General features: G+C 38.1%; 1 protein-coding gene across 2 annotated transcripts in view; it reads left to right on the forward strand.

Annotated features, from left to right (window-relative positions):
- Nucleotides 1-14167, forward strand: part of LOC126175484 (uncharacterized) — an 81496-nt gene that overhangs the window by 35362 nt on the left and 31967 nt on the right. For both annotated transcript variants that reach the window (XM_049922301.1, XM_049922302.1), the window contains one exon: nucleotides 7871-8789. In XM_049922301.1, the coding sequence (XP_049778258.1) occupies nucleotides 7871-8789 (919 nt within the window). The remainder of the gene's footprint in view (nucleotides 1-7870; nucleotides 8790-14167) is intronic.

The following is a 14167-nucleotide window of genomic DNA, read 5'->3' on the forward strand; positions in this document are numbered from 1 at the left end:
AGGACAGGACAGAAGTTTCAGGGTAACTTTACCCTAGGAGTATTGAGAAACTACTTTAAGCCCCCCCCCCTCCCCCACCCCCCGTCCATCCCCCCTTCTGCCCAACGCATACACACATTATTCAATTTCAAATCTTAAGGATATTTGAAACTTCCTGGCAGATTAAAACTGTGTGCCAGACTGAGACTTGAACTCGGGACCTTTGCCTTTGGCAGGCAAGTGCTCTACCAACTGAGCTACCCAAGCATAACTCATGACCCGTCCTCACACCCTTAATTACGCCAGTACCTCGCCTCCTACCTTCCTGTGAGGACAGGTCAGGTTGAGTAGCTCAGTTGGTAAAGCACTTGCCTGTGAAAGGCAAAGGTCCTGAGTTTGAGTGTCGGTCTGGCACACAGTTTTAATCTGCCAGGAAGTGTCGTATCAGCACACACTCCGCTGCAGAGTGAAAATTTCATTAACGATATTTGATTATTAAGATTAACCAAATTGTGTAGTTATTCGTGGGTTGTGATACCAGGTGCCAGCATGTATCCCTGGTATAAGGCAATGCCTTAATTGTCTCTCTTTGTTAACAATTTAAGAGTTATACCAGGTGTGTTAATCCTGAGAAGGACATGCTGGTTTATTTTATACACCAGACTCACCTTTCACCCTCTCTCAGTAAAAGGCTAAGTTTTATAGCTATCTAATGGTGGATACCTTTCTAGTCATTGTTTAGCTTATGTTTAACTATGTCAGAGTGATTGCAGCATCAACAGATCAAGGACAATGATAAAGTTACTTCTGGAACTGCAACAGTGGTGTACTGTATTCACCACATGCCTGGTCTTTACGTACTATATCAAATTGTCAACATTATCTCTTCTATGTTTACACGAAGTGGTGTGCTTTAAAGGCGGTTGTTTCAGAAACGTCCATTATTATTCTTCATTAGCTGCTGACAAAAGTTTGTGTTTCTGATTGTAGGGAAAAACTACTTGATGGAGGAGGAATTGGAGTGGATTCTTTTAGAGGTCTTGCAGGAGCAGATGATGGGGTAGATGTCAAGCTTTTTTTTTTCTGATGGAGAAAATGAAACAATATTACTGAGTGATCATGACAGTGACTCTGAAATTGAATATGGCGAATGATTACCTTCTTTTGGTATTAAAGACAAAGTATTTATTGGTAGGAAGAAACAAGCAAAATAGATGAAAACTGATTTGTGTAAGAAGATACCACATGTACCAGGAAAAAAATGTTATAAAGTTCTTTCCAGGGCCAGTCCCTAAAATGGTAGCACGAGGTATTATGAGGAAATCGAATCATTCTGTAAAATCATCAGTATTGATATGCTAGATGAGATTATGCATTTTATAAATGTATTCATTCACAGAAAAAGGCAAGAAGAAAATTATTCAAGAGACAGGGTTGACAGTTTGCAATGAAATTTGTGCAATATTAGGTATTCTTTATTTGATTGGAAACCACAGATATGTACTGAAACTTTGGTCAAATGGGAGAACAGGAATGATTGTTTTGAGATCCTGCATGCATTACAAGAGATTTTTTTTGCTTCTCAGCTGTATTAGATTTGATGATAAAGAAACTGGGGACGTGAGAAACAGGTAGGTTAACAGCTGTTAGGAGCTTTCTGGATGCATTTGTGAAAAACTACACAAATAGTTACAATCTTTTAGTACAATTATTTAGTATTAACGAGAAAGGTGTTAGAAGCTTTCAGAGGTCGTTGCAGGTTCATAATTATATTCCCAACAAATGAGCTAAATATGGCATCAAAGTATTTTCTATATGATGCTAAGTCACTGGTTTGTTGGAAGTGTATTGTGGCAAACAGCCTGAAGGACAATTTTGTGTTTCTAATAAACCATTTGATGTTGTGTGTAGACTTACCAAGCCAATAAAAGGCACAAATAGAAATATGACTACAGATAATTCGTATCCTAGCTGTCTGCTGGCTCTAAATGAAATACTGCCTGAGAAATTGGTTCGGAGGCTTTTGGATACCAGAAAGATGTTACTATGGTGTCATATTTACCTAAATGTAGCAAATCTGTTGTAATCATTTCTACAATGCACAATTAAGGGATAGTAGATGAGGCCACTAAGAAACTTTACCACTAGACTATAATTATACAAAGTGTGGGGACTGACTCTGTTGACCAAATGTGCAATAAATATTGAGTAACGTGAATGACAAGAAGATGGACAATGGCTATACGGCACCATTGTTGAACGTGGCTGATATCGACGTGCAGGTGTTATTTCAAGAAAATGAAAAGAGCAAGAAATGTCCACATTTAGTTTTTCTATAGAACCTTTTTTTTCAGCTTGTGAAACCACATCTTATCGAAAGAGCCGCAATACCAAATTTACCAGCTGATGTTAGCATGTATCTGCATTGTTACAAAGTTCAAGACATGCATATAAAACACCAACCAATGCAAGTAAATTATTGCTATGTAACAAATTAGCATCTGTAACATGTATGGAAGTATTGTTAAGCATAAGTCTAAATGTTACTTGCAATTGCCATATGGTGTAATGTAAATGACTGCAATAAATAATAAAGCATACATGATGATCATGCTTCTGTAACATTAAGGAGTGCGCCTGCTTTAGGGTTAAATGTGATGGTTCTTATCCAGTTCAGTTTAGTAATACTTATTATATTAAATGTATCAATTCCAATATGAGCATTTCACTATAAACAGATCATGTATCTATTATTATAGAAGGAATGTGGGTCTGTAATTAAGTCTTACAAAATTTCATTACAAGAATGCCAGGCTTTGGCAGATTATTATTCATACGTTAACACAGCTAAAAGTGGTCAACATTACTTATCCTTTCCACCCATCATGAGTAGCAGCTAAGTCCTAGTTGTCATGCTGGACATGTCAACAGTCTTCGAATGCTCCCATTATAGCCTGCATTCACCCACACCACAAGCAATGATAGAGGTGCATTATGAGTCAGTGCTATGTATTAACTACAGAAGCAGAGCTGCAGAAGGTGCTAACTATCTCTACAACTCAACAGTTATGAAACCTATTCTCAACACCAGCCATAACAATTTCCATTTTTACAGATTGTCCAAAATTTGTATTTGCTGATCTCATAGGAAACGGTGCAACCTACTGCAACTAGTTGGCCTAGTTCAGAGCATGTTATGGGCAGTATTGTAGCTCATAATATCACCCATGAAATCACTGATGACATACACAGGTTAGGTCTAGCTTGCTTACATCGTGCTACATGAGGCCACATTGTTCCAAAAGCCATGCCACATTCAAGGTGTAATCACCCGTATCTTCAGGTTTAGGAATGCGTTTTAAAATCTTCCAGTAGTCTGCATAGTCAGTGACATCTGGCTAAAGATAAATGCTCCCATGTGACACAAATTAATCGTCCGTCAGTTTTGGCGACTGTGGAGATATTGTTAAAGTCTAACCCCCAGATTAGATTCTCCTGATGTAACATATTTCTAGAAGACAGGGTTGAAACTATGGCATACCAGCAATAAATGGCACTGCACATGCTGTGAACATCCCTGCTCGAGCTTCACATGTGAAAATACCAGGTACCTCATTTGCAGTCCTGTCGTTCTGCTGTCCATAACATTTATTCATATTAACTCATGTGTGACATGAAGTCTTCCCACAAACACAATCAACCATATGCCAACTGTAATTCTGATGGTACAGCATGAGTTTGCCTGGCAACAGACTGAAATGATATGGCTATTTTTTCATTAACAGAAGACTAAAACCTTGTACTTTTAAACAGCTTTTGCCCACAAAGATATTTTCATTTTATCAAAGAAGCTAAGGTGTGTACATCTGTAACTGTTCTCCATCTATTAGTGTGATATATGTGTGGGAAGGGTTGAGATACCCCAAGAGGTTGGATCATTATTCATCCTGATCACTGCGATGGCAAACTTGGATCCTGTGCTCCAAATAGAAGGGTCAAACAAAGAGAACTTGTTGTGGATGACTGGGAGTGTTATTTAGCACAAGTAAAGGCAAAATGATCAACTTCCCTTGCCAGCTTACTGGACATAGGACTAGTTCATTGATGCCTTGGAGAAATCAGCTTCTACAACCATTCCAAGGAAAACTATTCAATTTGTTTTGAGATTAGCATTATTTAAATGTACCTAAGTGGTCATTGAAACAGGGTGAAAGTGATTCCTGGCTATTGCTCTGTGTGTTGTTAGTCTGTAGTACTAACATGATAGACAGGAGACAAAATGAGTTTTGGAAATTAAAAATGCTGGAAAGATTGCTGCATGCTGAGTAGAAGGCTTGAAGGATGCTATCAGCCCACCATCTGTTAAACCTCAAGGAATTTCATTACCTCACAGTGAGGGATCACTTTCTGTGCATCACCATACTAATAATAATAAGAGACATACTGACCACATTAATCCTACGCTGTTTCCTCAAGACTTTTGTCTTCAATATCTCAGTAATAGTAGAAAAAGTTATGGTGATGGGAAGTAGTATTGGTATAGTTTTAATGGTGTGTTTTGTATCATTAGATGCCAATTTATAGGAAAAAAGTTGATTGATTATATTGAGAATTAAAATGAGCACAACCTATGATTAAACTGTAGGTAACAGGCTACAAAAAGAATCATCCAATTTCAAAACATCATAACTGTTATGTTAGTTGAGATATGTGCATGAACAGTGTACTTTCGGAAAGAGCAAACTCTAGAGTTTCACGTGGTTCCCACTAGGTAGCAGCATTGTGTGCTCTCTTGAATTCTGGTAAAAATCGTGTTGGGGCAACAGAAAGCATTTTGTGTACTACGTTTGCACAGCGCAGATCAGTAATAACTGTTCACCACGACTTTCGTACTAGGTGTGGATCCTCCTACAGCACAGAACGTTAGATGATGGCATGAGCAGTTCCGAGAAACGGGTTGTTTGTGCAAAGGAAAATCGCTGGGCCATCCCCGAGTATCTGACAGACGGGTCGAATGCATCCGGCATAACTTCATAAGGTGTCTGCAGAAATCTGTTTGCTGTGCAGCTCGACAGCTCAACATGCACCTGATGTCCATCCATACATGTCCATGGATAAGTTTATTAGCTTCTTGTACCTGCACATACATCAGTAACTGGACAGTACTACAGGGATGTCCTGAAAACTTTGCAAGTCCATATCAGATGCAAAAGACCACATTTCCATGAAGCAGGCTGGATGCTGCACCACGATAATGCGTGGCTGCATATTATCAATGTTGTTGCTGAATATCTTGCAAAAATCAACGTGAAGTGCATCCCTCACCCTCCCTACAGTCTGGATTTAGCCCTATGTGACTTTTTTTCTACTCCCTAACATGAAGACATGCTTTTGTGGGAGGCATTATCAATCATCAGAAGCAGTGGTGAAGGCTGAGGAAGCGATTTTGAAGGACCTCTCAAAAAATGGTTTCCAGTGTGTATTTGAAGACTGGGAACACTGGGGCAAGTGCAACTCACTCTTCTCAAGCTAATATTATAATTTTTAATGCCTTGCTGGCTAAGAAAAATTGGGAAAGCATCTCCATTCAGAACAATGCTGATAGCATATTCATGTGTTTTCAGAATGTCTTTCTTTACTATTTTAATGTAGCATTCCTAAAATATGTACAAACTGTAAAACCTAACAACAACAGGCAATGAGTAACTAAAGGCATAAAAATTTCCAGTGAAAGAAACAGATTTCTGCAGTATTGTTGTAAGAAATATAGAGTTACCCAAGAATTTGCAGATTATTCTAAGCCTAAAAATCTATGGTAAAGTAGTCAGAGAGGAAAAATTATGTGGAATGACAGTTGTTATGAAGAAAGAAACTTGTAGCTCAATGAATACGTCATTTCACTAGCTGAAGACCTCATTCAAGTAAACTGTAAAGGATCAGTCCCAAACTGCTTTAGCAAATCAGTGGTTCTGGATGCTTGTGTGTGTTTTCATGAAACAAATCCCGATGAAATTATAAGTAAAATTAAATATTAAGTAATAAAATTTGAAGCGGCCTTAATGAAGCACCTGATTCCATATTAAAAGCATGCGTTCACCAAATAGCAAAACAGTTGGCAAACATTTTCAACCTCTCTGTACAAACTGGTGTCTTTCCAGATATTCTCAAAATATTGGTAGCAAAAGTTTCAGCATTGCCAAAGAAGGTTCTTACGATAAAATATCAAACTACTGACCAGTATCAAGGTTAAGTTCCATCTCAAAAATTCTAGAAAACCTCTTTTATGACAGGCACTTAAGTTTCATAAACAAATACTCTCCTATTACTGTACATCAGCATGGTTTTTGAAAGTCTGAATCCATACAGACTGTGATTTTTTAATTTTTAGACAGCGTTAGAATGTGTTGATCAATGTACATTAGCTGCAGGTATTTTTCTAGAGCTGTCAAAAGCCCTCAATGTACTGGACCATGATATTCTGCTTGAAAAGTTAGAAAGACAAGGAGTAATAGGTGTAGCACATAGCTGGTTGTCTTTGTACATAAAAAAGCACAGGCAAAAGGCTTCATTATGAATTCAACACTACGAATAAAACAGGAAACAACTTCTTCCTTTCTAGCGAATTACCAATAAAATTTGGCGTACAACAGGGCTCAGTCTTAGGTCCACTATTCTTCTTTATTTATGTGGACGACTTTGTTGCATATATATTTTTTGCAAGAAAAACTATCCTATTTTCTTATGACACCAGCATATTGCTTACTGAATCCAGCCCAGAAACTTTGCAGTCAATAGCAGAAAGTTCTATGAAAAGACTTTGAGTGGTTCGTCAGAAACAGTCATTATAAATACTAAAAAAGCTGTGTGTCAACTTTAGTTTATTTCCTCCATCTAATCAAATGTCTGTTGCCTAGAAAATGTAAGTGTCACAAAATTTTTGGGTCTGTGGGTTCAGCAAGATTTAAAGTGAGGCACACATAAAATAACTTGTCTAGGAAACTCTCATCTGTGTGCAATGTGCTATGGTCTAAGAATATTAAAGTCAACAACAAGCAAAACAACATTACTGCTGGCATACTATGTGCAGTTCCACTCATTGCTTTGACATGGGATCATTTTCTTGGGACATTCAACTCACAGTATAAAGGTTTTTAGAATGCAAAAAAGAGCTCTAAGAATAATTTATGATTTTGAAAAGATGGAGCCGTGTAAATATTATTTTACTGAGCTTGGTGTTCTGAATTTTCCAAGATTATTATTAGTTTATGAAATTATCTTGTTCACTAGAGGCTACCTCTTGAAAACAAGCTACCCTCTACAGAACAAAAATGTACACTACTATTGTACTGGAGGGAAATCAAATATACATAAAAAAATATCACAGAACAACAGCCTATCAGAGGAGTGTAATTAACATTGATGTAATGCTACAGAATAACATACCAGAAGAAATAAAAATTTGCTACATATCCAGTATTTAAAATTAAACAAAAAGCAATGTTTCTATGCTGTAGGGCCTAAAAGAATTTCTGGATATGCAACAAAAAAAGTTACTTAAAAATTAAATTTTAAGAATAGGTACCTAATTTTAATTTGCTTACTATTTGCTAATTCTATGTATTATTGCAAATTTTCTTTGATTTGGCCAGTATCAATTGTACAATTTGTGCTGTATAAATGAAACTGAACCTGTACAGAGCCAATAACATGGGAAATCAAAAGGATTAGATAGTTCTTCTCAGTTGGCATTAGGAGGAAGTCAGCCCACCAATCTTACATTCTACTTTCATATTGGTTCACACAGAATAATAATTCATTAAATTTTCCATATTTTTGGTTTTGGTTAATCTCTATAAAGACATGTACTAATAAAATATATTTCTATATCTAGGTTAATACATTTCCTAGAAGAAGCTGTCACATGGACCTCTGATGCAAGGCAGAGACTTTCCTACAGCCGTGGAGAAGTGAATCAGCTGTTGCACAACTGGAATCCACCTCAAAGTATTAAATTGGATGCAGTTGTTTATTCAGAGTGCTCAAATAAGAATGATGGAATCAAAGAAGGCCAGAAAGTCAAGGAAACGTGTAATTCATCAAAGAAAACTACGAGCAAAACAAAAAATGTAGCTGGTAGAAGCAGTGCTTGCCTCAAGTCAACGCAAGGGGAGACAACAGATAAAAAAAGTGTTTCAGTACACTCACAGTCAAAAGAATTTACTTCATCAACTGGGAATTCAAACATGGTGCACAAAGGCATTCAAGAGAAAGACAGAATGACTGAAAATGTGTCGCCATCAGCATCTGAATCAAAAGATCCTTTAAGAAAGAAAATTCTTGTGAAATTTAGACAAAATCCATTAGTACCAAGGACAACTTATCAGAGTGATTATTCAACATTAAAACCGACAACATATTCAAAACAGTTGCAAAATGCAAATAGTATTAATATAACAGCCAGAAATTCTCAAGTAAAGGAAAATATCAGTGAAAGTTTGACAGGTGTGAAAAGTGAGAGGACTAGAAAATATATAAATGAGAAACATGGAAATAGACAGACAGAGAATGGGAAATTGAAAGAATTGAACACAGTTGGTGATAAACTAGAAAACAACAAAGTGAAACCAATGTATTTGACCTTAGAGGAAGCTGTAGAGAAATTGAACATTTGCTCCACTTCCTCAGAACTGGTTCGTAACTTCGGGTTACATTATAGTTTCTTGCACAATATAGAAGAGAAGAGGGGTCATCCAGCTACTGCACAGAATGCTGCTGCTTCAGCGGCGTTTCTGAAATTGTTTTCAGAGCTGGTAAGTTTATACATTTATGGTAATGTAAAACAACTTAATAATCATTTCAGTGTTTGAAATAGTATTTATATTCAATTATTATAGTTTAAGAATTTTAAAAAGACAAGATTAATGGAAAAATAGTTTTGTTTGTTTGTTTGTTTTGTTGCTGTTGTAGCGATTGAAGAATTGCAGATGCAGCATGTAATACACTATACTGCAAGCTGTTTGGTACTTTGCAGGTTCAGGAGACCACTAAAATTCTGTACAGTGGTGGCAGCTTTGCCATGTAGCTTTGAGAATTCAGTTATTTTGAATAAGATGCATAATACAGCATCTTACTAGAAGCACAAAATAGTTTTCCACACTAGCAATTGATAATGGAGACTACAGGTTGGAATGTCAACAGTGTAAGGAAAAGGATAGGTGAGGAGGGGCTGGGGCTGGGGAAGGGGAAGGGATGGCAGGGTATGGGTGGGGGAGAAGAGTGCTGTCTAGCAGTGTGTGCAGGGCTACATGGAGGCAATGCTGTCTCAGGTGTCTCTGGACAAGTCTCATCGTAAGGGCTCAGTTTGAAGTGGGACTCAACACTAAAGGCGATTTTACTCCATTCAATGAGATTGCAGGCTAAAGATGTTTTTGGAAACGCCCTGGACTGCGGTGGGATACTAATGTGACTGTTTCCTGCCATATGGCCGGACAACCGGTCATGATGGTCTGGGGTGTGCCATTTCTTTTCATAGCAGGACCCGTTCGGTTGTCTTCTGTGGCACACTTACAGCACTGTGGTAAGTTGACAATATTCTACACCCTGTTTTGTTGCCCTTCATGGCAAGCCAGCCTGGGGTTCAATTTGGCAAGATAATACCCACTTGCACATGGTGAGAGTTTTTACTGCTTGTCTCCGTGCTTGCCAAGCCCTACCTTGGCCAGCAAGGTTGCCAGATTTCTCCCTAACTGAGAATGTTTAGAGCATTATTTGCAGGGCCCTCCAACCATCTCTAGATTTTGATGATTTAACTCACAACTTGGATAGAATAAATAATCCAATTTTTCTAAAACTGTAATCATTTGTTTGTTTGTACATGTACAGCACATCTACCAATTTCCATCCCATTTGGATAATTCCCTTATTCTATGTCTCTTTTTTTGTGAAAGTGTATATTTTCTGTACACAAAGGATCAAAGGAATTAGTGCACGGTTGATGTGACATTTGTTTGTGCACAAGCTCCTGGAACACCTATGCAACACATCTATCCAACTGTATCAACATTGCTGAGGTATAAGAGACTCTGTCTAGGCAAATCCAGGGTCTTCTTCACTACTGTCGTGAGCCTACTAACCAAACTAACAAAATCTGTAATAGATAAAAAATTCACTCACCAAGTGGTGGCAGGCTCTTCCTTTCCCTTTAACCCTTCTGCTTGAAAAAGGAGCTGCTGGCTCAGAAAGCTTGCGCATTTCCATATCTGCAGCTGCCTTGAGAGTAGATTTGTTATCTATCCACGTTATATTTTCACACACTGATTATTTTCATTGAATAAAATCTGTAAGAGGTTAGTTACACTACTAGGGAGGGATTTTGTATGACACAAGTTTGAAAAATCAGTGTACCCACTTGTAATAATCCCTGTCCATTGAATCTACTCATAATAATTATCAGACAATGGTTACAAGTTTTGGAAAAGGTTGTCCTTTACTCGTTCGTAGAAGTTGGAGCAAACCTCTAGCTGATGCTATTTATAAAATGCCTTACTAAGAGTATGTCTTAATTGAATCAGTTGTATAGGACCAAGATACTACTATTTCAAAAGCAAAAGCAGTTGGCAAATACCAGATTGATGGTGGTGTTATATTGCTGTCACTCGATCACCATGGGCGAGCAAATTATGTACTATGTGGCTCACATTTGTTTGTGGAAAGACAATTGAATTTAAACATAAATAATCAGTCACTGTTACTCTGTCCTGTTCTTGTTGGCAATGGTCATATGGGGAACACAAAAAGGCTGGGCATCAGCAACACTATGTCTCCTCAGTCGGTAGCATCTGAGATGAAATCGGTATTTAAATCTCCACACAGTAGGACTTCCTAGCCATCTCTAGTGAGTTTTATTAGTACTTTCTGTAACTGCTTAATTAAGTTGAAACCATTTCCTGCTACAGGTGTGCACTTCAGTCCTGTATAGTTCCAGTTCTACAAGGTGGGCGGGAAATAACTGTGTATTGAAACTTATGTATAACTTTGATCTTTGCACAGTTATTTATTTGAAATTAATACAGTATGTACTCAGTTTTATGGAAATATGTTTGCATATGTTTAGAGTCCATTAAATTTTGATGTAGCCACCTGTGATGTTGACCAGTGTCCTCAAACAACCTGGAATGGAATCCACACCTTTCCTGAGGAAGTTGTGTGGGATGTTCGTAAGAACTTCCAGAATCTGTGCTTCCAGTTCATCCCATGGGCAAGGTTTCATCTGGTACACCACCTCTTCTGCGCAGCCCCATAAAGAAAGGTCACAGGATGTCAGGTCTGGGCTTCTTGCAGGTCTCTCATGAGGTCCACATCTCCCCAGCCAACGTCCTGGAAACTTCTCATCCAACTAGTTCTGCACATCACTTGCAAATTGCAAGTCTTGCTTGAAGATAATGTCTTTGGTATCCAGAACTGTGGGTCAAACATAACCCTGAAGCATTTGAAGGTAGCGTTCCCCATTCATTGCGTCATGTAGGAGATATGGGCCGATGACATTTGTAGCTGTTATTTCACACCACATAGGCACTTTTTGATGAGAATGGATCTTTTTTACCTTAACTCCAGGATCCTGTTCATTAATGGTAGTTGTCCCGATTCATGAAACCTCCCACATAGAAAATGGCCTCATCACTCCACAGGATGTTGTGAAACAATTGAGGCCAATCTCTGTGCCAATCCAACATCAACTCCCCATACTCCATTCTGTGATAATCTTGTGGTGTCAGCTGCTGGACATAATGCGGTTTCAATTCTCAAAAGTCTGATTCTTAATGCAACATCTGATGCACATCGCACCTTGTGAGTCCACTCTCAAGGGCTGCTCTGGCATGTTGATTTCCCCAGGCCATAACTGAACATTGCACAATCATCACATTCTCAGGACACCAAGATGTGAATGGCTGCCGGCCGGGGTGGCCGAGCGTTTCTAGGCGCTACAGTCTGGAACCGAGCGACCTCCACGGTCGCAGGTTCGAATCCTGCCTCGGACATGGATGTTTGTGATGTCCTTAGGTTAGATAGGTTTAAGTAGTTCTAAGTTCTGGGGGACTGATGACCTCAGAAGTTAAGTCCCATAGTGCTCAGAGCCATTTGAACCATTTTTGTGAATGGCCAACCTGTTTATGCTACATCCTATACTGAACCTTTGGTCATTGAGTTCATGGGAAAATTCTTTATTGTCTCCAGATGAACTGTGGCATTCACTGTACACCGCCATCTCTACACCAGAATGAATGAATTCCACACCTCATAGTGTGGAGCAGTCTTTGCTCTGAGTAGTGGCAAGAATAGGCATGCGGGGATAAAATATAATATATAATGAAACTGATTAAATAATTGCTGCTTGAATAAGTAAAAATTTGGAAAGAATAATTGAAAGAAATTGGAAAGTACACACATCCTGAGTGAACTTTAACTGGCAGTAATATCAACAGACCTTCAATATACAATACATATAGTCAGCATTTAAATTTACGTACTTCTTTTTCTTGCTACCGCCATTGTGCATGGAACTTCATATGACAATACTGGTTCTGGATCGCCTGCTCTCTGCTCACACAAATTCTTCTCATTTGCTTCGATCCTCTTGATGCAGGATTATCGGTGTGGGCGGAATGATGAACAGATGCGGTTATAAATGAACTGTCTTGCTAATAACTTTTATAACACTTCTTTAATGTCTGGTTAGCATACACATTTTTGAACAATATTAATGCGGCAGAATTTGTAATACCTCTCCTGCTATCACTTATAGAGACATGTAGGTGAATATATAGAAATTAATCAATTGAAGAACATATCTCTACTTGTTTTGTTTGTGACCCAGTAGTATCCCTGGTACAGAATAACTTATTATTTTACATATATCTTATATGTATAGAAAGAAAAGAACGAGATAAATAATATTAATATTTATAATAATGGTAATAATAATAATGATGCATTACAATTAACCCCCCCCCCCTGCCTGCACTGTGCACTGACGTCATATGGAGGTGCACAGTGTCTGGGCTTCTTTCACTGTTCTATGGGTTGATAACTCTGGCCGGTATGGGCGTAGCCTTTATTTTTCAGCCATTGGAGTTATCCTGTATGGTTATCGATTTATACAGACATGTCAGCTTTCCTTAACACATACATACATACCTACACATACATACATACCTACACATACATACATACCTACACATACATACATACCTACACATACATACATACCTACACATACATACATACCTACACATACATACATACCTACACATACATACATACCTACACATACATACATACCTACACATACATACATACCTACACATACATACATACCTACACATACATACATATCTACACATACATACATATCTACACATACATACATATCTACACATACATACATACATACATACACATACATACATACACATACATACATACATAAGTTTTCTTTCATAACAAAGTGCTTGCTGTAACTGTGTAGTCCCATTATTGTCAGTCAGTATCTGCCCAATGTTAAGTTTGCGGAGCATGTGTACGCAGCTCGACGTCCATTACCGTCCCAGCTCACTTTCACATGTTTAATACAAAGTCAGTGTGTCCATGTTGTGCATTCACAGTAGCCTCCACTGCACAAATTTGTGAAGCTTTTGCTCAGCGGCATGATCCTTTGTGAAATCTTCGATACGGTGAAAACTGGTTTCCATATCAGCAGCCCGAGGAATTTATTTCACCTTGTCGCTCTCACTTATTCAGTGGCGACACCAGCTATACATCTGATCTCTGTCGACAAAGTAAGTTCCTCACTGCTTGTACGACATTGTCGAACTTAGAAAATTCGTGTTACACTAAGTATTGTCATGTTTAGTTATCACGTGCACACCCACATATCTCACATGCACGCTTTTTTTTTAAGCGTCTTTCGTACTGTTGCATTACACAAAATTTCTGCAGTGTCCTTTCCAAATCATAATATACTCATAACAAAAAATACAAATACAACTATAAAAATAAACTTATTCTATTCATTTGCTGACATGCCATTATCATTACTTATACAGGGTGGTCCATTGATAGTGACCAGGCCAAATATCTCATGAAATAAGCATCAAACGAAAAAACTACAAAGAACGAAACTCATCTAGCC

Source organism: Schistocerca cancellata, chromosome 3 (assembly GCF_023864275.1).
Source record: "Schistocerca cancellata isolate TAMUIC-IGC-003103 chromosome 3, iqSchCanc2.1, whole genome shotgun sequence".
NCBI classification, from domain to species: Eukaryota; Metazoa; Arthropoda; class Insecta; order Orthoptera; family Acrididae; genus Schistocerca; species Schistocerca cancellata.